Source organism: Myodes glareolus, chromosome 9 (genome assembly GCF_982192425.1).
Source record: "Myodes glareolus chromosome 9, mMyoGla1.1, whole genome shotgun sequence".
In the NCBI taxonomy this organism is placed as follows: domain Eukaryota; kingdom Metazoa; phylum Chordata; class Mammalia; order Rodentia; family Cricetidae; genus Myodes; species Myodes glareolus.
The window spans coordinates 32,042,203-32,065,335 of NC_142034.1; the positions used below are offsets into that span (position 1 = coordinate 32,042,203).

Consider the following 23,133-nt stretch of genomic DNA (forward strand, 5'->3'; position numbering starts at 1 on the left):
AAACTTATATCTGAAACACTATGTCCTAAAACTTAAATAATATTTCTAACAACTTGTGTGTTGGTTTTTGATAACAAACATGCAAATACGTCTCATTTTCTGGTAACTAGAAGAATCAAATTAACAACATGCTTCTGATATTGTCACAAATCTTCATTTGTGAAAAACAACAAATTCTGTTCTGTTCAGAATGAAAGAAGCTAAGATTGTTTATATTTTGCTCACATGTGTAAAAGCGTAATCATAGTTCTCAGAGTTGAAGAACAATAGAGGACAGTAGAGTGGCCACTATGTCTGTGGCTCATCATCTCCTCTTTTTAAAAATTAATTTATGTATTTATCTATTTTGGTTTTACAAGACAGGGTTCCTTTGTGTAACAGCCCTAGCTGTCCTGGAACTAGCTCTTGTCGACCAGGCTGACCTCAAACTCACAGAGATCCTCCTGTTTCTGCCTCCCAAGTGCTGGGATTAAAGGCGTGCACCACCACCACCCAACATCATCACCTTCTCTTATATGCATATGCATTAGAAAAATTTATATGCATCTACAAAAGAAGAGATGTATAGTGTTTTATAATAAAAATGGTGATGTAATTATAAATGTCTATGAGAGAATGGATAATAAATTAAAATATATTCATTAAATGAAATATGACAAAATAAGTGAATTATGTATGTAGGTAATACTAAGCAATTGCACAATAATTAAGATAAAATTTAAAATTTGTAGTTATCCTTTTATGTTACATTATTTGTATAAAATTCTAAGTGCACACATTCAAGTGGACATGAATTAGGAAACATGTACCTACATGTACCTACATACTAAGTAATAATAAAGAATGGGCAAGAGAATATCTTGACTTTAGGATAACATTTACTGTGATGATTGATAGAGGAAGCTTTTAACTCAATCTGTAGTCTTATTTCTTGAAAGTATGTATGGATTTTAAATAAATATCCTTGAATATTTTAAGATAGCCAAGTACATAGGTATTCTTTGTATTCTCTTTAAAAAAATACTTGTAACATTTTCAAGATGAAAGGACATACACATACACAAATGCTAAAAATCTTTCTTGAATGTTATATTAACAGTAATTCTGGCTTCTAGACCAACCTTTAAAACATTTTAAGAATCTTTTCTGATACTCGACCTTCTTTCTGTTTCTTCCCACTGCGCCCAGTCAAATTGTGTGTTTGCCTATAAGATAAACAAATGCTTTTCTTGATAGTGTGCCCTCTATACACCTGCATTAAATAAAACCCTGTACTTACTAAAATTATTTGCATGTTCTTCTCACCCTAAAGACCATATGATTTTTAAGGGTAGAGACTACGTTGTTTGTTGATACCATTGCACAAAATTGCGTGCCTAACAAACAGTAAGCACCAAACAAGTGAACATATTCCAAATGAGAAGATATTTGACAAGCATAATTACCTTTAATAACTTTTATGTAGGTTTAATTTGACTGACACTGTATGTACTCTTGCTAAAATCCAGTGATAGGGCACCCAGTCAGTTCCTATGCATTCAAATTAGTTTGCAGTATATATAACTAGAGAATCCCAAATAGCAGTGGCTTCCTTTGGAAACAATGTTCTTACCATAAAGAAGTTCAGGAGAAAATAACCAGAGAGAAGCACAGAGACTCCAAGTGTCAGGGACCCACATCCCAGCCTTTCAGATAGGCTTCCTGTTCCACCGTCATCGTTGAGGTGCCTTGTGAGTTAGGGTGCCTGATCACCTCTTTCTTTTTTCCCTTTTCTTAAGGCAAAGGGGAGAACTACTTTCTCTGCTTTTGATAGGCGACTTCCTGCATACTCTCCAGCACTTCCCCATTGGCTAGCACATAGCCCCAGGACCTCATCAAAGTGGGCTGCAAATATCTTTTAACTGGAAATTATGGTTGATTCTCTCTAAGGCTAAAGTTGATAGAAAGGACAGGAGAGCACAAGTGGGAGTGTCTACTTGCTTTGTAATTGTAAAGACAGAAGTTCCTGTACCCCAGGTGAAATCAGGTCATTATCAGGTCACCTGATGGAGAAATAAGTGTTAGGGAAACCTTTTCTTTATTTTCTTTGAAGTTATGTGTAGCCCTAAACTACCCAAAATTAAGAATATTTTTCATTTAACACAATTCTCCAATTTCAATTCTAGTCTCAAGATAGCAACCAAATGCTTTTCATGGTTTTTTTTAATGTTATCTATAAATTTGACTTCAGTAAAAATTTTCTGTTATTTTTCTTCTATAAAATCACATAGACTAGAAAATATTTTTATGGCCTGACAGTCATGTTTGTAAATATGGCATTTACCAAGATATTTGCTGTGGGGTGGGAGGCAGCAGGCTCAGGAAGGTAATCGTTTATAGGGAGTTAACCTACAGTCAACAGACTTTCCAAGGGGTCTAATTCTGGTCACAGTTCCCCAGTGGTGATTTGATTTTCCACTACATTGTAAAATACAGTTCTAGTGAAATGTTTTACCCTTTGGAGGTTTGAAAATTGCTTTACGTAGTCCATTTCCTTCCAGGCTCTCAATTACCTCGGTATTCAGCCAACAAAGGAACAACATGAAGCCCTGAGACAGCAAGTCCAGGCCGACTCAAAGGGGACAGTGTCTTTTGGAGGTAATGCCTTCTGTGCATCATGTTGTGTTATCACAGACAGTTGGTGGAAGTTATTGTGACCCATTTTCCTTAAGACAGCTTGCTCCTCAGAGGGAGAGTGAAAACTCAACACCATGCTACTGCACTTTCCTTAATAGGTACATTAAAACGAGCCACTGATGCTAACCTGGCGGGGTCAGCAAAAGAGAACCTTTATCAGGACCCATCAGCGCTAAATATCATTAGTCGATCACATTCTTTTTGCATGTTTTATTTACTGCTTTAATAATAACAAAAGAAATTAGTATAAAATATACAAATTTTAATTTCACTAATTACTTCTACTTTCTTTTTTTTCAGCTAGTAGAATAGGAAGTTTTTGTTACGTAGAGTAGTTATTCTTAGAGATGGCATAATGCATCAAGATTTTCACTCTTAGCATATTGATAGTTTCTCAGTAGCTCTTATTACAAATCTATATTTATTGACATTTTATAAACCTGCATTTATACTTTCAAATGTAGCAATTTCTTCACTTTTTTTTTAATAGGATAACCCCACAACGGTTTGGAATTTCGCTATCTATCACTAAATTATATGCCTAAAACTATTTCCTTTTTGTCTATTCTACTACTTGAATGTAATAGTTACTTTCTAGCATTTGTTCTATAGCACATATAATAATTGCTACATTGTATCATTTTAAAACATCTCTGTTGAAATATAGAAGTTCACTTTTTATATTTGAAATGAAGAAAAACAGATATTTGGGGTCCCATCTCCTCTTGCAAATCATCCCCCAAATAATAGTAACAGGAAACAGAAATACACATACCACTACAACAACAACCCCCCATCACACACACATACACACACACACACACACACACACACACACAATTTATAAGAACAGAGATGGGTGCAGAGAGAGCAGTACCTATTTTAGTGTATGAGGCAGGAGAAGCCCAGGCATCTGAAGATGGAGGGTTCACAGGCAGGGCAAGCTAGTATGGAGTACCACTATGGCGTTAGACTGGTTCAGGCTGCATATTGAAATCAGAGTTCTTTGGTGCAGGAGAATTGTCTGTATTCTGTCAATCATGTTTTAAATAAACGCTGATTGGCCAGGCAGGAAGTATAGGTGGGTCAACCAGATAGGAAGTAGAGGCAGGGCAATGAATACAGGAGTATTCTAGGAAGCAGGAAGCTCCCTCTGCAGTTCTGCCCAGACCATCAGAGAGGCAAGATGTAAGCTGCCCTGCTGAGAAAGGTACTGAGCCATGTGGCTAACATAGATAAAAAATAATGGACTAACATAAGTTATAAGAGCTAATAAGTAGCCTGAACTAATGGGCCAATCAGTTTATAATCTTTTAGAGTCCTTTGTGTGATTTTCTTTGGGGCTTGACGGTTGTGGGGTACCGGGTGGCACAGATACCCCAACAAGCCGACCCTCATGTTATAGTTCTTAGACATGCTAATGCATTTATTCATGCTACCTTTTCCCTTTCTCAAGCAGTGTATCAACTATTATTTCCTTAATCTTCCAGCGGGGAAAGGTACTTATTTCACTAATAAATTAAACCAGAGATATTGTGGAGCTATACTGACTAGCAGCAAGGGAATTTGGAGTTGTCTGTGGTGAGTCATTGCTCAAAACATGTACCCAGATGCTCAGTGACATTTGCATCCATGTTTATAACCTTAGCAGGGGATTTAAGGCATGTCTCTCAAGAATCTAAACAAAAAATGCCAGCAGACCACCAGACTGCTTTTCTGATAATAAAATAATCTTTCCAGTTGACAAGGCTTGTTATGCACACAAAATTTCCAGCCAACTTTTTAGTGCCTTATTGTTAAACATAAACTCAAAAGTCAAATGTTTCTGGACATTTGATAAGATCACATTAAAATATGGAACCCAAAAGTATCAGATGAACAGAAAAAAGGGAAACAGAAATGGTAAGAGCAGAAGATAATGTTAGATAAACTAATTAATACTCTCAAAAAGATGAGAAAAGATAATTCACCCATGAAGTAAGAGCAGGAATTTGTAAAGTCAAAACAGAGAACATTCATGAGGATCCTTTGACACTACAGTGTAACAGCTCCAATTTAAACCTACTGAGGATACATAAATGAGCAGACCATCCCAGTGTCTCTAAGTTATGGGCTGTTCTGATTTGCCAAGTGACCTTGGTAAGTTTAAGATTTGCTTATCTGTAGACTAGGGGATCTGCCTCAGAGGATGAAGGAATGGGGTCAGGATGGCCTCTAAGCTCATACAGTTTTTGTATAGACTCGCTGTTGCTGTTAATATGAACCCTTTGATTCTTCCAGAAAAGCCATGCCATAATATTGCCTATTTTTCCAGAAAGCATTGTATGCATAATGTGAGAATTAGAGAATAAGATGTCTGTGATATGTGTTTTCCTTGTTTCTTAACTGAATTATGTGACCAAGCTAATTGAAAATGGCTTCTCTATTGTTTGAGTTTATACTTACCTGTCACTTTGACCAGTACAGTTTTAGGATAATTTGTGTAGGCTAACAACTTGAAACTCTTAATTTTAACTTACCAGAGAAGAAAGAAACACCTGTTTAGATGAAAATAAATGCTATGTTCTTATCAAAATGTGTTAATTTCAGACTTTGTCCAGGTTGCCAGAAATTTGTTTTGTTTGCATTTGGATGAAATAAATGTTGGTGTCCATGAAATCTCCAGTATCTTGGACTCACAGGTAGAGTATGCTATCTAAGTTTTATCTTTTAATCAAGCGTAGGGTTGAATGTTGTGGGGTCATATATGCCCCTCTCTCCAGTTTCCACTGGCTTTTAATTTCCTAAATTACTTAGTTATTGCCTATGTGGTTGTATAGAGCTGAGCTTGGGTCTCTAGTACTCACACAGAGGTAGGACTTGAGCTCCGCTTATCACAGCCCTCAGTAGGCAGACAGAATCTCTTGGACCTTGCTGGCCGCTTGAGCTGACGTGAATGCCAGGTTCCATGAGAGACCTGCTCTCTGAAACAGTGGTGGAAAATAAATGAGAAATATACCTGATGTCAGCCTCTTTCTCTGTATGCATGCACATGTGTGCTCATGTACACAAGTACACAAAGGTTCACAAACACACACACACAAAATTCTGTAAACAATACATGTTCCTCGAACAAATATGTAAAACTATAGATTAATCAAAAGTAGAAGGTTTTTCTGTCTCCTGCTTTCTCAGGCCCCCATGCTACATTCCACCCCTCAGTTCAGCAGTATTGACTATCTGCCATGTGCGAAGACATACATTATCATTAGCTAGAAGCATAGTCATGCAAATGCCCATCCTAACCTGCCTGGAATCATTGCCTGTAAGTGCATACTCTGTTATATATTACAGATTTGGAATCATTGCCTGTAAGTGCATACTCTGTTATATATTACAATCTGTACTGTTCCCATGAGACATAATGGTAAGGGCATATATTACTACACACTCTGTTATATATTACAGTCTGTACCGTTCCCATGAGATATAATAGTAAGGGCATATATTACTACACTCTCTGTTATATATTACAATCTGTACTGTTCCCATGAGATATAATGGTAAGGACGTACATTACTAAACCCAAGCTACTTTCCTCCACATGTGTTCCATTTCAGTTACTAATGACAATTCCCCTACTCAGAAAAGTCAGGGCAACCACATTTGGGCCATCTAAAACAAAACAAAGTTTTGCCAGCTTTTATGTCTTTGTAAAATATAATTGTGAAACTGATTAAATTTATAACTCATTTAATCTACAGAACTTTGAAATTTACCTCATCAAATCGTTTAGTTCTTTCTGTTATGGATTGTTGGTATTTATTGTTTAAGGGAAACGTTCAGCCCAAATATTTGCTGCATGTAATTTACATACAGAATTAACCCAGAATGTATTCTTGTTTATGTATATATAACTACTTGTCCTTGTTTCACTATCACCTAGAAACCTATCCTTCTCTGATTTTCCTATTGACTTGAAAGCAAAATTAAACATATAGTAAAGATCTGACTGTATATGTAGCTTCTTTATCCTACTGTCCGTTCTAGTCATTTATTTCTCTTTACTAGTACTTAATACTGGGCTTATTGATACTGCTAAGCTAAGAATGCTATTATTGTTTTTTATTTGAAATTGATATTTTACATGATTTTGCAATGATATCAAATATTTGTGGTACTTACCTTGCAGTAATTGCATTGAATTTATAGAATGATTCGGTTATGAACTGAGCATTTCTCTTATTTATATCTTTGTTCTTGTTTTGAAAAAGGAAAAGTATGACATGCTTCATATACATCTCAAATATTTCTATCAGGTTAACTACCAAATATTATATAATTTGTGTATTATTAGAAAAATATTTTTTTCACTAGATTTAATTTTATATGTCATGAGAATATACTGTTAGACACATACTTTAGATGTGTACAAATATAGAGTATCATCCTCTCAACTATACTTTCTTGTGTTTTCCTAACTCAGTGTTATATTACCCTAGTGTTTTTGTTCCAATAATTATACTTTTTGTAACACTTTACAGTTCATCTAATAGAATCCAAATGCAATAGTTTTTAGTGCCTATAATTGTTCTTTTACATTTATACATCAATACTTTATACTTAGAAATTGGTCTTTCATTTTCTCTATTAGCTCTTCCATTCCCTATATACCTTGAATGATATCCTACTATAACTTTATATTTAGAAGTTTTCTATTTTCTATTTTAGTTTAAGTTTATAAATAAAAAATTTCCCTTGTCTTTTCCTCTGAAAATGTGAACATTAACCCACTTTTCATGATTATAGAGCTCTAATTGTAGTAGTGCATTTTTGTTGTTGTTGTTGTTACTATAATGAACTGCCTAGAGCTGGTTAAGTTGATTAAGAAGTTTCTTTAGCTGGCAGCTACAGTCACAGATAAATGTCTAAGATTAGAGAGGGTCAGTGGATGAACCTCTGCAGAAGGCCTGTAGGCAGATGGTATCAGAAAGGTAGGAACCCTCATGAGAATAGGTGATCACATTTTGAAAATCAAAAAACAATTATCTTTCACTAGGCCTCACCTCCTGAAAACTCTCTACCCTGCATACACAGGACCATGTCTCCAAAACATGAATCCTTTAAGAACAGACCACATCCAAGCCATACATAGTCTGATTATTTTTAAATAATAGGTCTTATGTACAGGGAGCTTCAATGCTGGTATTAGTTATATGTTTCTAGAAATGCAGATTCCAGCTGCATGACTAACTTATTGGTAAAAATAAACCTGATCCTCTTATTTAAAGATTACTCATGCCACATTTTTGTAACATTTCAAACCACTTTTTAAAAATTCAATAAATAATTTATTTACCACTGGTTAATTTATTTACTCATCGCTGTCACATGAAAACCTAGCTGCTCAATTGCTCTTAGGAGAGGACCTGGCTGTTCAGAATGAAGGCACGGACTTATTAGAAGGAATCCTGTGGCATTTAGCAAAAACTGAACTGTAGAGCCCTCTTTCCTTCTGCAGATGCTGGCCTTATGCGCTTAGCTACTGAACATTCCAGGCAGATGTGTCTGTCTCTTACTGCTGCAGAGCTCTCTAGATTGAGCCAAGGCAATGCTGGTTTGTGATGTGCCAGTCACATAGGGACCTGCGTGAGCATGCAGAGCTTTTTGAGCAGCTGCAAAGCGATGCACATGCTCTAAATGAGTAATTTGCTTCCTCTTACGAACAGGATTTTAGGGCAGATACAGAGCGTAGTCAATCTGCAATACTTTGAAAGCAAAAGCCCCATACTGATGGCAATGGTGCAAATTGCTCTGTGCCAAAACGATTTCCTGTTGAGGCTGTAGATCAAAATGTTGTGCAATAGTCATTATTAATTTATGGAATTCTATCTGTTGCCTTCTGCTCATCATCTCACAGAAAATATTATTGTCAAGTGTGAGCTTTTCTTTTTTCTTCAAATTGAATCCATAATAAGAATATATTTCTCATCTCAATCACATGTACAACTAAAGAAGTTTCTCAAAGCACACACTGCATTCTCATTTAATATTATTGAATTCTATTTCATTAAAAATATCATCTTGCAATCCTTAAGGGGATAAAATATCACTATTTAAAAAGCACTATAGAAGTCACTGCTTGTTAATTAGCTCACCAAAAATAAATAAAAACCAAGTTTTTGTTTCATTGGGTGAGTCCCAAAGATGTTTAAATTCACAAACAGTAGAATGTTGACTCTGAAACAGTCGTTCTGTGGTAGATGATGTTGACAATCTATGGAGGTGGGGGAATTCCACCATGGCTACCCCCATCAACCTTAGTTTCACAATAATAGGGCCAAGTTTATAATTAATTTACATGAAATTCTTGTGTTCTCATTTTGTGGCTGATGAAGATAGTTGATGAATTCAAATGGTCTTTCATGGCTGATAAAGATAGCTGATGTTTTTATTCTCTTTTTGTGTGAAAAGCAGAGACAGGGCTTTTAGTCAACTGTGACACATGAGGATGAACATCTAAAGGGCTCTAGACATTCCCAGGTCCACCTCTGGACTGTTGAAATGAGCTTTTGATTTAAATAGAGAAAGAATTTGGGTAATGACCAGGAGGTATGAATAATTAAGTAGTCCTGGTCAAAGTGTGAGCCCACCCTTCCATACCTGAGCTCTAGCACTCCAACGTGGTCCTTGGGCATCATCCACCAGGGAGACTGGTTGCTGTAAGAGAATCTGCTCCAGAGAACAGGCTCTGTATTGCAGTCAGTTGTTTTCATTATGGGATGGTGTGTCCTGTAGGCTCTCTGTTGCTTGGGAGTAAATTTAGTCACTTCTCTCGAGTCTGGCAGTCCCTGGACTGTAAGGCATTTTAAGAAGAAAGGTTAAGGACAGTGACTTGTTTCTGTATCTTCAGCCTTGAAGAAAGATAAAGTGGTTCAGGTAGGTAAAGTCAAGCAGGAATTTGAGCCAAAGTAGAAGTAGAATGTAGTGGAGTAAAGAAGGAAAGACATGTTTAAGCCTAAATGTGGGAATATTACCAATGGCTATAGAGTTCCCTTCCCAGGTTCTTAGTCTCATAGCTAAAAGAAAAACTAAGGTCAAGGTCAATCTCAATTGTTTCAAGAGCTTCTTATTTGTTTCCTGACTGCGTGGCTGCCCAGACCCTCGAAATAATCACACAGAAATTATATTATTTCAATCACTGCTTGGCTCATTAGCTCTAGCTTCTTATTGGCTAACTCTTACATCTTAACTTAACCCATTTCTATTAATCCGTGTATCACCACGAGGCTGTAGCTTACTGGGAAAAGTTCTGGCATCTGTCTCCTTCAGGGCTACATGGCTTCTCCCTAACTCTGCCCTTCTTTCCCCAAGCATTCAGCTTAGTTTTCTCCATCTAATTAAGTTCTGCCCTACTATAGGTCCAAAGCAGTTTCTTTATTCACCAATGATATTCACAGCATACAGTGGGGAATCTCACATCACCTCCCCTTTTCTATTTAAATGAAAAGGAAGGTTTTAACTTTAATATAGTAAAATTACATATAACAAGACAGGTATCAAGCAATAATTACTTTATCTTTTATCATAACTAAGGGAATCTATAACCATAACTATAAATTCTTCAACTCCATCAAAGACTCCAGAAGGATATAATATTACCTAAATAAGCAGGAAGTGTATTGTAGGCAACTTCCAAAAGTCTAGAAATGAAAGAGACATCTCACTGCCTGGACAGTCACCCAAAGTTCTTCTGTACCATTGGGGCATCCAATCTTCAGCCTACAAGTTCATAGTATCTAGCAGACTTTTCCATGAAGCAGGGAATTTCAAAGACAGTTCCGCCTATATTGGCAGTTTGTCAGTCACTTTCTTCTGTGTCCTGCAGAATGTCTGGGAGACTCTTTCATGAAGCAGGAACCCCAAATTGTCTCACCTTTAGGCAAGTTTAGCAGTCCTTTCTCTACAGCTCCTGCATGTCCAGTTCATCTTGCAGTCCAAGCAAGAACAGTTTCTTGCTCAAATGGCTAACCAACTCCATCAGGAGCCTCTTGGCTGACCATCTTCCTCTTGAAGTAATTGGTGCTGCCAGGAGCAGATGTGTCTCATTGTTATGAAATGTTCTAAGTTATTAAAACATTTTAAATGCCATATTCTGAAGGTCTCTGAAAAATTTGAAAAATACCTATCTAACTGAAATATATTTCTATATATCTAGAAAACCTAACATGACTACATGCTTGACTATTATCTTTATTATACATTACAGTTTTAAATGAGCTGCACAATACTTTAGTCAAGAGCACAAATATACATATAACAAAATTGACCTAAAATTTATATCAATAAGCCAAGACCCATATCAATGAAAACTATTCATCTCTATAGCATATCCCCTTTTAAATTTAAACAAACATTTTTAAACAATATTTGGGAATATGGGAGTAGTTCTCTAAACTTCTTCCTGCTGATTGGGGGCGCTGTTAATCAGGTCTTTCATGGTGTATCCTGTATGCTAGATTCATCTCAGACAGCAATTGGGCAAAGTACTTTTGGGGGGATGTTCACAGTGACCTTTCAGGGGGTCTTGGTATATCAAATCATATTAGTCTGGAAGCAATCCACAGGTTCTCATTCTCTGGAGACAAAAGAAAGACCTCTTTTCCAAAGCAAGATATCCGATATCTTTAGATTCAAATTTTGAAGACAAAATACCTTTAAGGTACATTTGTTGATTACTTAGCTCCTTCACAGTCAAGATATTCAAAGAAAACACAATAATATACATAATCCAGACTCTCTGTACATATTACATCTTTATGTGGCTTGTTTTTACTCTATTACTTTTTAATATTTATTTTATTATACTCTGTCTCTTTAAAGATTTTACCTTTTTGTTTTTAAACCATTATTCTTTTCCTTCTCTCTCCCAAGCCTACATATATTTATCCAACACTGTGACCCATTTTGACGTCTTTTTCATCTGAATTTGTCTTTATTGTGTATCTGTAATTATTTTCTGACCGGAAGTGCTTCTTAAAATGCTAAGCCCTTATGAATTTAAGCTGTGCCATTGCTATGGGAAATACTGCACTGCATGCTTGCCCCGTCCAGCCCAACATGATGGAGCTGTTTGCTGCTATGCTCACAGCCCCATTTTTAGGCACACAGCCAGTCTCAGTTGCCATTAAGCAAGTTGTAACACTCTCTTCACAAACCCCATTTAAATGTTCCATAGCCGGACCTCCAGAAACAGTCAGAATTTGCTCTGGCAGCATGGCCCAGAAAGTCGACATTTCAAAACCATACGGCTTTTTTTCTGCTACCACTGAATCAGGAAAACCTCTCTTAAATGAGCTGCAGCATGCTGCCAGCAAGCAAAGCCCATCTGGGAAAATAAATGCAGCTAAACTTCGTTTGTTAGTGTCTAGAATTCCTTTCCAAGCCCTCTCAGGTTTTACTGGATTTAATCTACCATGTTGGGTGCCACTCAATGGCATTTGAAAGGGAAAACACAGAGCAAGTAAGTTGCAGGTCTCAGCTGCCATAGAGAGTGAGCTGGATAATAGAAGGCCAAGACGGTCTGTAACACGAGGGCCGGCTTGTTGGGGTTTCTGTCCCGCTCAGTACCCCAACAAGCCAGCAAGTCCCAAGGAAAATCACACACAAGACTCCATAAGGTTATAAACTGATTGGCCCATTAGGTCAGGCTACTTATTAGTTCTTATAACTTATCTTAACCCATTATTCTGATCTATGTTAGCCATAATGGCTCCGTACCTTTCTTATTGTGACAGCTTACATGTTGCCTCTTCGGTGGTCTGTACAGGAGTGGCTGAGGGAGCTCTGCTTCCAGAATACTCCCAGTCTCTTTGCTCCACCCCTACTTCCTGTCTGGCTTTCCCGCCTATACTGCCTGCCTGGCCAATCAGCATTTTATTAAAATACATGATTGACAGAATACAGACAATTCTCCCGTATCAACGGTCCATCCAAAAAGCCTTGACCATTTTTCCCCGAGGCTTCATGTCCTACAAGAGTCAGGGGTCACTGGACTGGGGTGTGGGAGAGCCTTACAAGAGATTGAAAATGCCTTGACAATGATGCTTGGGATTCTGGCCAGAATATAGAGAAGGGAGATGGAAAAGGAGAAAGAGAAAAAAATTATTGCTCTGTGAGTCAGAACTTAGAAGAAGGTGAACAAGCTTGGCAGTGAGGGTCTTCAGGCATCTGGCTGAAGAGGAGCTGATAGGGTACGTAAGAACATATCTCATTAAGAGGATGCTAGTCCTTCCATTTCTGCCTGACTCCAGGTGCATGTTTCTCACATCAGAGTACCCATCTTGAGGCTGTAAAACAAGAGTTTTCCCTCATTACAGGAGGCCTGCCAGCGTGACTGTTCAAGGACTTTTGCTGTCCACATCAAAGGGTATTGTCACACTCTGATCAAACTATTTGTAAAGGGGGTTACCAACTATAAGCCATGCAGTTTGCATCAGAGAATGCTACTGTGCCAGTATTTGTGTATCTCAAAAGGGGTCTCCAACATGGGGCATACTTACTGTGTGTATTAGGAAAGATATTAACACCCATGGATTATACCATTTTACCAGAAAGCTGACAGAGATGTGCATATCTTGTAACTGGTGCTTAAAACGCTGATGGCCACAAATAGCCTCTTACAGTCCCTTTCCCTCTACCCTGCCATCCCCTACAATTCCTCCTTGAGGGATAAGGACCTTCATGATCATAGAAGAGCAGATGGGAATGTTCAGTTCTTCATCTCCTGCTGAGTAGGATTTTAGGTACTTCCTACTCCTGGCCAAAGAGTGGGCCACAGGAACAGAGGAGTAAAAGGCAGCACATTCTTTATCCAAAGGTCCTAGAGTCTGATAGTCTTCATCTGGGGCACTGGCTGGAATCTCTGATGCATGATCACCCAAAAGTTGGGTTTTGGGTTCTGGTGGGGGCACGAGTAAGCACAAAAAGCTGTCAGATAGATTGAGACAACAAAAGCTGAAGTGATGAATCATGGGTCCACAAATTTGTTTATCTGTCTGAGGTCGTATAGGATGGCCTGCTCTATCTGAAAAGATCTTCTTCGGTTCTCCTCATATGGACCACCAAAGAGTATAGCAGTATACTGTATACAGGATTCCTGCTGCAAGGTCTTTGGTACAAATAAAAGAATTTCAAGATGGATTCAGCAGGATCTTTCAGTTGGAGTTCAGAGAAAGCCACAGAGCAGCCCAGCTGGAGGTTTTGGCGACTCCTAGAAGGGATGTGGATAAGAGGATGAGAAAGTTAATACTTTCTGCATTAGAGGTCAAGAAAGCAGAGAGGCTCTAATTGGAAGTCTGTGATTGCTGTGGTGGGGCAGGAGTCCTTAAGAGTGAATGTTGCTAGTGTTAAGGCCAGAAGAACTAGGATTCAGGTCGTTCCTAAGAAGGGAAGGAGAAAAGTGCCCAAAAAGTTGCAGGGAATTTCTGCTGACAACTTGACAACTGTGTCCTAGTTTGTTGTTTCTTAATCCATTTTTTTTATTTTTATGAGTTTTACTTTATTTAAGGTCTTCTTTGAGAAGCTTTCATAAGTCCCAGGCTGGCCTTAAATTCAGTATGTAGCCTGAGCTACCACCTCCAGTTTCTTATTATTTTTAATATCTTTCTGAACTATCACATATATATGATGAGATATTACTAAGTCTACAGCTTGCTGAATATCCGTTCTGCATCTCTCTCTCTCTCTTTTTTTTTTATTTTGTTTTTTGAGACAAGGTTTTGCTGTGTAACAGCCCTAGGTCTCCTGGAACTCGCTTTGTTGACCAGGCTGGCCCTGAATTTACAGAGATCCACCTGCCTCTGCCTTCGAGTGCTGGGATTAAAGGCATGTGTCACCAGCTACCCAACCCTGTCATGTGTCTCATGTGAAATCACCACTCAGAAGTCTCTCACGTAGTTCAAAGTCAGCTTCTGTTCTCACCTGGACATGGAGCTGCTGTTTTGACCTTACAGGGATGGAGTCCATCATTCTTGCACTTCATGACCAGAATCACAGAGTGCATGCGCTCTGACCAGCTCCTCCAATCACTGCTTTCTCTGACTCAGATGCCAGGCCTTCACCTTAAGGAGGAATTGCCAAGTCAGTGTATGTCAGTCCTGCTCTTGTTTATTTGACAATGAACTTTTGGGTTTAGGAGAATGTGGAACCCAAAATACAAATATCTTGCTGTGATTCTAATAATCATTTCTATATTAAAAACTTCACACAGCGTTACACCTGCTGTCAGTACAAGGTCATATACAGAAAAGGCAAGGTTAGAGCCTACATCTGTACCCAACACAACTCCAGACTTGGCAGCAGACTGTAGTCCATTGCAGTATGATAGCTTTATCAGTCTAATCAAATATCATGAATGGATTATTTTCAAATAGCAGTGGACATGTAAATGTGAATTCCTAAAAGTAGATTTTTCACAGTTTAGGCTCCTGTTTGTTTGGTGTATTAAGGCCACTGTTTTAACGAAAACATAAAATTAAATAAAAATATCAAACTGAGTTATGTGATGAGACTGTAATGTTTTGCTTACACTGAGTCAGGATATAAATAATAATTCACACTGTGTTTATCAGCAAGCTCCTTATGACTTCTAAAGACCCATCTTATATCAGATATGTACTAATAAGTGCAATGTGATAACATTGTGTTAGGTGCCATGACACATGCTACTTAAGATAGATAAAATTTGCTTTGTATAGCTTCGCAGAGAACCAAGTACACAAATAATTACAATTTTGAAAGTGCATTACGTGGTAAGGCCAGAATAGTAACAGAACTTAGAACATTCATGGAGGTGTATAACAAAGTTGGCATTTGAATTGCATCTGATGCATAACTTCTGTATTTTAATGTTGACAGCTTCTTCCCTGTGATTCTCTAGAAGCAGATGAAGTGGGAAAACTTAAACAAGAGAGAGATGCTGCTCGGGAGGAACTGCATGTGCTTAAGGTAACCACGTCCTCGACTTCCTTACATTTCCTTATAAAAAGACGTGACCCTGTATTGGATTTTGAAATATTGCTGCTTATTTTGTGTTTAATCAAGGTATGTTCATTTCAAACAGGACCAAATCATTTGTTTAATTGTCGTTAGAGAGCAGAGCCATCCTTTAGTTCCCCTCTTACTTCTTCGCACTTGGTGATACTTACATAAGATCCGATGTGCACAGTAGGCTTTCCTCTCGTGTTTGACCTGGCTCCTCTTCTTCCTTCTCTTCTCTCACATTTGTGGCAGCAGCAGGTATAGCCGAGGAGCCAGCTAAGCAAGCTGTGACAGTTTTGAATCCTCTGATGTTTGTCAGAAATACATTTTTTTTTCCAGGTGCAGGGCCATGTCTGTGGGACGATGTGTTTCAGGAGAGAACACATCACATATGCTCCAAATGCACAATAACATTGTGATTTGCTCTCTATAGTAGCATGTTGTTCTTAATGGAATATTGGGTTTGAGGTAAATTCTGACTTTCACAGGAAGTCATTATATGTTCCAAGGGAAGCAACATAATTACACTATGATCACTTTACTATAATAATAATATGTATTTTAAAATTATTCTGTTAGGTGAAGTTCTCTAGTTATTTACTTTAGTTACATTTGGTATAAATTCTTGTTCAAAAGAGAAATACCCTTTTCTTTCTACTGTTGTTTTGTAATGCAGTCTTTAGAGGAAACCAGCATTAAAATTTTTAGCATGTCCTCTCAGAGAGTTTCTGAAGACAGCCCAGCCAAATCACATTTTTAAAAATAAGCATATATGTGTGGGGTCAGAGACACGTGGGGTCAGAGACACATGGGAACTTCTATGCCATCCTCTAGCTTTAACTATAACCCTAAAACTGCTGCCCAAAGTGAATTCTTTAAACAGTTATAAAGAAGTGTGTATGTGTTAGATCATGCATAAATTAGGTCTTATAGAGCCTTTTATTACAGCTCGGCTTCTGTTTCTCCTGTGCTTTGAGATGAATCATGGCAGCTTCTAACACAGCTCTCCCATGTCTTCTTCCATGGTAGGGGTCCCATACACCAGCAGCTTCTCCTACAGGGCTTTTAGCCAGTTCTCTGTTAATGGATATCTAGGTTATCTCCAGTTCTCCATTATCAAAACTAACTCCAGGGACTGGAGAGATGGCTCAGCTCTTATGAGAACTTTCTCCTAGTCCAGAGGACCCGAGTTATATTCCCAGCATCCATATCAGCTGACTTGCAGCTTCTATAACTCCAGCTCCAGGGGATCCAGCACCATCTTCTGGTCTCCAAGGCCACCCACATATATTTGACATACACACAATAGATACTGTAAACTGAGACTCTGCTTTGGTTTCCTGACCATCAAGACCTGAATAATCACACAAAAGCTATTAATTACTACTCTGTTTAGACTATTAGTTTAGGCTTCTTATTAACTAATTCTTACATCTTAAATGAACCCATTTCTATTATTTTATATTTTACCATGAGGCTCGTGGTTTGTTACCTCTTACTTCTTAGATGGCTACATGACGTCTCTCTGACTCTGCCTTCTTTCTTCCTCTATCTCTGCTTGGATTTTCCATCTTGCTATGTTCTGCCTTGCGATAGGCCAAAGCAGCTTCTTTATTAACCAATGGTAATAAAACATATTCACAGCATGCAGAAGGGGATCCCACATCATCTCCTGTTTCTTGTCTAAATAAAAAGAAAGGTTTTAACTTTAACGTACTAAAATTACATATAAAAAAACAGTTATCAAGCAAGAATTACAATTACAATATTTAGTGTATTTGTATCTGGGAAAATTAAAGAAAAAATTCTATCATCTATTTTATCTTTGTGAGTCTAAGGTTTTGTATCTAATCTATCTTTTATTATAACAAAAAAAAACTATAACTGTCTTCAATTCCCTTAAAGACCCCAGAAGGTCTTTAATATAATATTATATTACCTAAGTAAGCAGGAAGTGCATTGTATGCAACTTCCCAAACTCTAGAATTGATAGGGACATCTCGTTGCCTGTACAGTCACCCAAAGTTCTTTGGTAACATTGGGGCATCCGTCTTTAGCCTATAAGCCCATAAAATTTGGCAGACATTTCAGTGTAGCAGGAAATTTGAAAGCCTGTTTTTCTTGTATTGGAAGTTTATTAGTCACTTTCTTCTGTGTCCTTCAGAATGTCTGGTAGTTTCTCTGGTGGAGTAGGAACCCTGAAGAACTGTCTCACCTTTTTTTGGCAAGTTCGGCAGTTGTTTTTCAGTGGGTTCTGCCTGTCTAGTTCATACAGAATACCATCAAGCCGTCCAGGCAAGAGCAGTTTTTTGCCCAGTGGCTAGCCTTGTAACATTGAAGGCAAATTCCATAATGAGTTTCTTCAATCCCCATCAACCTCTTGTCATAATTGTTGCTTCCAGAAGCAGACCTGACTCACAGTTTAAAAAGCCTAAGTTCTTTAAGCATTTTACATGCTGTATTCTGTAGGTCTTTGAAGTGTTGAAGTTTATCTAACTGAGATATATCTCAGTATATCTAGAAAACCTAACTAACATAATTAAATTTTGATTATTTTAGATGACTATTAATCTGCATTTCTTAACTATACATTACATTTTTAAATGAGCTGAACAAACACAACACATTAAACAAGAGCAGAAATACATATGCCCGGTGTAACAAAATCAACCTTAAATTTGTATCACTAGACCAAGATCCATACCAATGCAAAGTATTAATCTCTGTATCATATCCCCCTTATCTTTTTTTAGAAATTGTCTGTGACCATTAATCATTTATAACCAACCCTTTTCAGATGAAAATAAATGTTTTTAAGCAATCATTTTTTGAATTTGGTTGTAGTTTTCTCCAAACTGCTTCCTGCTTTTTGTTGTTGGGTGAAGTAGTTTTAGGGTTCATGGAGCTCTTTCAGGAGGTTTTGTTCTATCAAACCACATTAGCCTGGAAGGAATTCACAGGTTCCCATTCTCTATGAAAATAAAAGTGGAACCCTTTTTCCAAAGCAACATATCCTCAGACTCAAATTTTAAGGTCAAGATATCTTTATGCTATCTTGTCAACCCCCACAATCAAACAATCAAATGTCTCCCTGCAGTTAGCTCATTAATAGTTAAAACTTCAAAGAAAACGCAATAATTTACATAATCTAGACTCTGTGTATTTTCCATCTTTATGTGGCTTTTTTAATACTACTTTTACTGTCTCTTTAAAGTCTTTGTTTTGTTTTTTAAAACTATCTTTCTATCATTGTCTATACCCACTTTTTTCTTAAGCCTATATACATTTTCAAACACGTTGTGACCCATCTAGAGGTTTATTCTGTCTGAATCTGACTTTATTGCTATCAGTAATTCTTTTCTGATCACTGCTTTAAATTGTTAAGCTGGTGTGGCTAGGACCAAAGTGGCCACTTTGCCTGTTGAGTCTACCCAGCTTGGCTTTCTAAAATGGCAGAGGCCCATTTACTGCCTCCTCAGGGAGCTATGTTTATTGCCCCACCTCAGGGAAACAGTTGGCCAATGCCACCACCAAGTAACATGCAGCACTCTGCCCACAAATCCCATTCAAATGCTCCTCGGCAGGACCTCCCAAAAGTAACATGCAGAATGTTGCCCACAAATCCCATTCAAATGCTCCTTGGCAGGACCTCCCAAAAGAGCCAGAGCCACTGATGCGACCAGCGTGAAAAGGAGCTATGCAGTTTTTGCTGACAACACTAAGGCAGGAAGCCTTCTCTTATAGGAACTGCCTGTAAACAGAGCCTATCTGAAAATATGCGGCTATCAGTAACCTCCAATTGACTCCCATTTTCTAGAAACCCCCTTTTTAAAAAAAAAACCAAGAACTTTCTTAGGCTTTATGTGAATGTACCTTGCCAAACACTGGGCACCACTAATATCTTTGTAGATGTGTGGGTAGGCAGTTGTGAAAGTTCACAGTAGACCTGTGAAAATGGAATTGCAATATTAAAGAATACCAATGTAAACCATTCTGTATATTTCTCCCAATTTTCTTTCATAAGGCTTTAGTAATTCTCCTCCTTCCAAATGTAAATGAGCTTCTCACAACTATGGCTTTGTTTTATAACTCTAAAAGCACCACCTTTTCACAAGTTTGTGTATCTCAATGGAAATATAGAATTCATTTTTTAAATTGTTAGTTTCTTCTTGGTCCCTTAGAACAGTCCTGTGGTGTTGGTCACACTGGTAAGACAGCATTGTCTCTGTGATTCATCGTTAAACAAACAAAACCCATGGGTGTCACAGGTTTCAAAGGGTCTTGGATATTTTTCATTTCTCTAAATTTTATCACCATTAGATTTTTTTTGAAAGTAATTTTATTAAATTATAAAAGTTTCCATTTCCGCCCCTCTTCCCAACATCACCATTAGATTTAATGACATATTTTGAGTTTTATTTTAATGTCAATATTAATTGCTAGAATTTTAATTTAAAACTGTGCAAGTTACACTCATGTAACATTTAAACAAGGGCCCATGAGGAGCCGTTCAATCAAGATCACCTTTAAAGTTCATGAACTGTAACAGCATATTTTAGTGTTATAAAACCTGAAGTCCCAGAATAAAAAAGACTCTGCTCTCAATTTCCTCTACATTAAGTCTTTTCTCGGAGACCCAGTCTTTTCTAAAATTTCATAAGGTCTGGAGGGATGTCTCAGTTTTTAAAAATGCCTGTTGTTTATACAGAGAATCTGGGTTCTATTTTCCACACCCACATCATGATTCACAACCATTCATAACTCCAGTTCCAGGGGATCTTTTGACCTCTGTGGGCACCAAACACACATTTAGTACACAGACATACATACATGCAGACCAAACACTCATACAAATAAAATAAAATAAATAAATTTAATTTAAAACTTAAAGATTATATAAATAGTATATCAAACAATAAATATTTGTTTGAGATAATGTTTGTATTTTCAGTTATTATACCTGTTGCGCTACAGGTATCTACATGCACACATACACCGCGACACACACACTGACATGGACACGGACATACAGAGCTGCAGAGCTTGTTAAGTGAGGATCATAATACTACCCATCATCATCCTTTGACAGCTGCAATCATCTCAGAGTACATACTTAATTTAATTTTAGGTTCAAAGATGACAATACTTACCATTATGTCATATTCAACTATATATTTCATATTGCAGCTATAATAGTAATATCCTTTTTGTGAGTTAATTGTTCGAAAATGGGCTAAAATTACATTAGGAAACTAAGAGTCAACCCGGTCTTTCTTTGGTATGATTTGAGCTTTTTTATGTCCAATTCAGAATAATAAGATCCTTTGTCTGGTAGCTTTTTGGTAATGATAGCTGTCAACCAAAATTTAGTTCCGTTTTACCAATTTCAATACTGACTGATTTCTTTTGGATCTCAGATTTTGATATCATATAACATTAAGGTAATAAAGAATGATTTCACTACAATTATACTTAGATGACTACTAGTGAGTGTTATATGAAACCAGAAAAATAACTAGGAACTGCATTAGGAGATTTTGTCAATTTGATTTTTGGAGAATAAACTTTGAAACAGAGGACTAGAAATCATATTTGGTGTCAAAATGATATGCTATTAATTCAGTGGTTTTTAAACACAGGAGAAATTACTTGAATCAGAGAAACATAGGCAACAGCTAACAGAAGAGCTACAGAATGTGAAACAGGTAAGTCGTTGTGGGAGTAGGGTGTGAGTGGGGATGGAGGGTACATGGAGGGGGTACATGAGCCTACCCCAGCTTTTAAAACAACAGTACTTCATCATATCTCAAGATTTGCTGATGAAAACACCCAGAACTCTTAAGAATGAGTGTTTGGAGTTTATACCCACTAGAGTCCTGCTCTATTACTCAAACAAATTTTACAACTCTGCCATGACTTCCATGGACCATAACGACCAGACTTGTTGCTTTTCTGTTCTCTTTTCCTTTTGTTTTTGTTTTCTCTTTCTTTTGTTATTTGTACTTCAAAATTTTAGTAAAGATAAACCCAACAAGCCCTCCTCTCCCAAACTGCACCAGAGAGCATTGTTACATTTAGTTGTTGATAATAAATGATTAAGAATTTGCTTTCACTTTCTGTCGTCTTCACCAAATTGGAAGTAGATTAGAAGAAGACAAGAAGCAATATGAAAAAGTAGAAGCACAAACACTGGATACACTCTGAGCAAGAATTCGGTGTTAATAGAACCCTGTTAGAAATCAGGGGTGGTTGCTTGATTCAGAATCCCCCTCACACTGTCTTCATAGAAAGTATTAACTTGGCCAAGAAAACAAACACACCCACACTGACTCATGTCCTTAATATGACAGTAACAGAGAGTAGAATAAGCCTCCAGAAGTACATCAAAGTAAGTCTAAGTCCTAAGGCTGGCCTGCCCCTGAACCAAGGCTACCTACACCAGAGAAGGCATTAAGGACTCTGAAAGGAGTAGAGAGAAACAGGAATCGATGAAATAGAGGTGAAATCAGCCCCAGAAAGAAAAGGTGTCATAATTAATGTCCAAATCCTGAACATCAGTTAGGTCTTGATGGCTCTCAGCACCAGGATTCAGAAGAGTATGCACACAGCAGCCACTGAGAGCCATTGCTTCTGGGGAAGAATCAGGTGAATTAGAGTTAACAGACTATCTTGGACCAGTCAGTGATGGGAAAATGTTGGCAGAGGCTGCTTGTTCATTTCCCAGCTGCCCAGACCCAAGATAATCATAGAAACTATATTAATTGCAATACACTTTGGCCAATCACTTAAGAATATTGCTATTATTTTACATTTACCACAAGGCTCGTGGTTTACCAGTACAGGTACCAGCGTATGGGTGTCTTTCCCCCCTAGCAGCTACATGGCACCTCCCTGACTCTGCCTACTCTCTTCTCTATCTGCTTGGAATTTCCCCTTTGCCCTATTCTGCACTGCAATAGGTCCAGCAGTTTTTTTTATTAATCAATAGTATTCACAGCATACAGAAGGGAATCCCACATCAAGAAAGAAAATCCAAGAACAAAAGGAAGGGTCTTACAGAAAGAGAAGACATACCAATCTGCCCACTTCTCACCCTGAGACCATCAGTTATATAACCCATAATGCACCTACACAGAAGAGGGTGCTCTTGACCTAAGACCTTTCTATAAAATTATTTCTAAAGCAGAAAAAAAAATTCATAATTCTTACTAAACTGCAAAAGTTCATGTGACTTAAAGCTTCCGTCCTGGTGAAATGTGCACAGCAATTGAATAACAAAGTGGTAGACATCTGTAATGTAACATTCCACATTCAGCTGAACATCCTCAGTAGGTATTCGGAGCTAAAAGAAATATACCTCAAATATGACATTTATAAAAAGAAGACAACCTAGGTCCAATAAGATAACTCATGGAGTCAAAGTGCTTGCTGCCAAGC

The 23,133-nt window shown here is 37.6% G+C and overlaps 1 protein-coding gene across 5 annotated transcripts in view; it reads left to right on the top strand.

Moving 5' to 3' along the window:
• The window catches only part of Stxbp4 (syntaxin binding protein 4), a 155,101-nt gene that overhangs the window by 42,485 nt on the left and 89,483 nt on the right, over positions 1 to 23,133 (top strand). For all 5 annotated transcript variants that reach the window (XM_048446891.3, XM_085695647.2, XM_048446889.3 and 2 more), the window contains 4 exons: positions 2,541 to 2,637; positions 5,266 to 5,357; positions 15,574 to 15,663; positions 21,336 to 21,401. In XM_048446891.3, the coding sequence (XP_048302848.3) occupies positions 2,541 to 2,637; positions 5,266 to 5,357; positions 15,574 to 15,663; positions 21,336 to 21,401 (345 nt within the window). The remainder of the gene's footprint in view (positions 1 to 2,540; positions 2,638 to 5,265; positions 5,358 to 15,573; positions 15,664 to 21,335; positions 21,402 to 23,133) is intronic.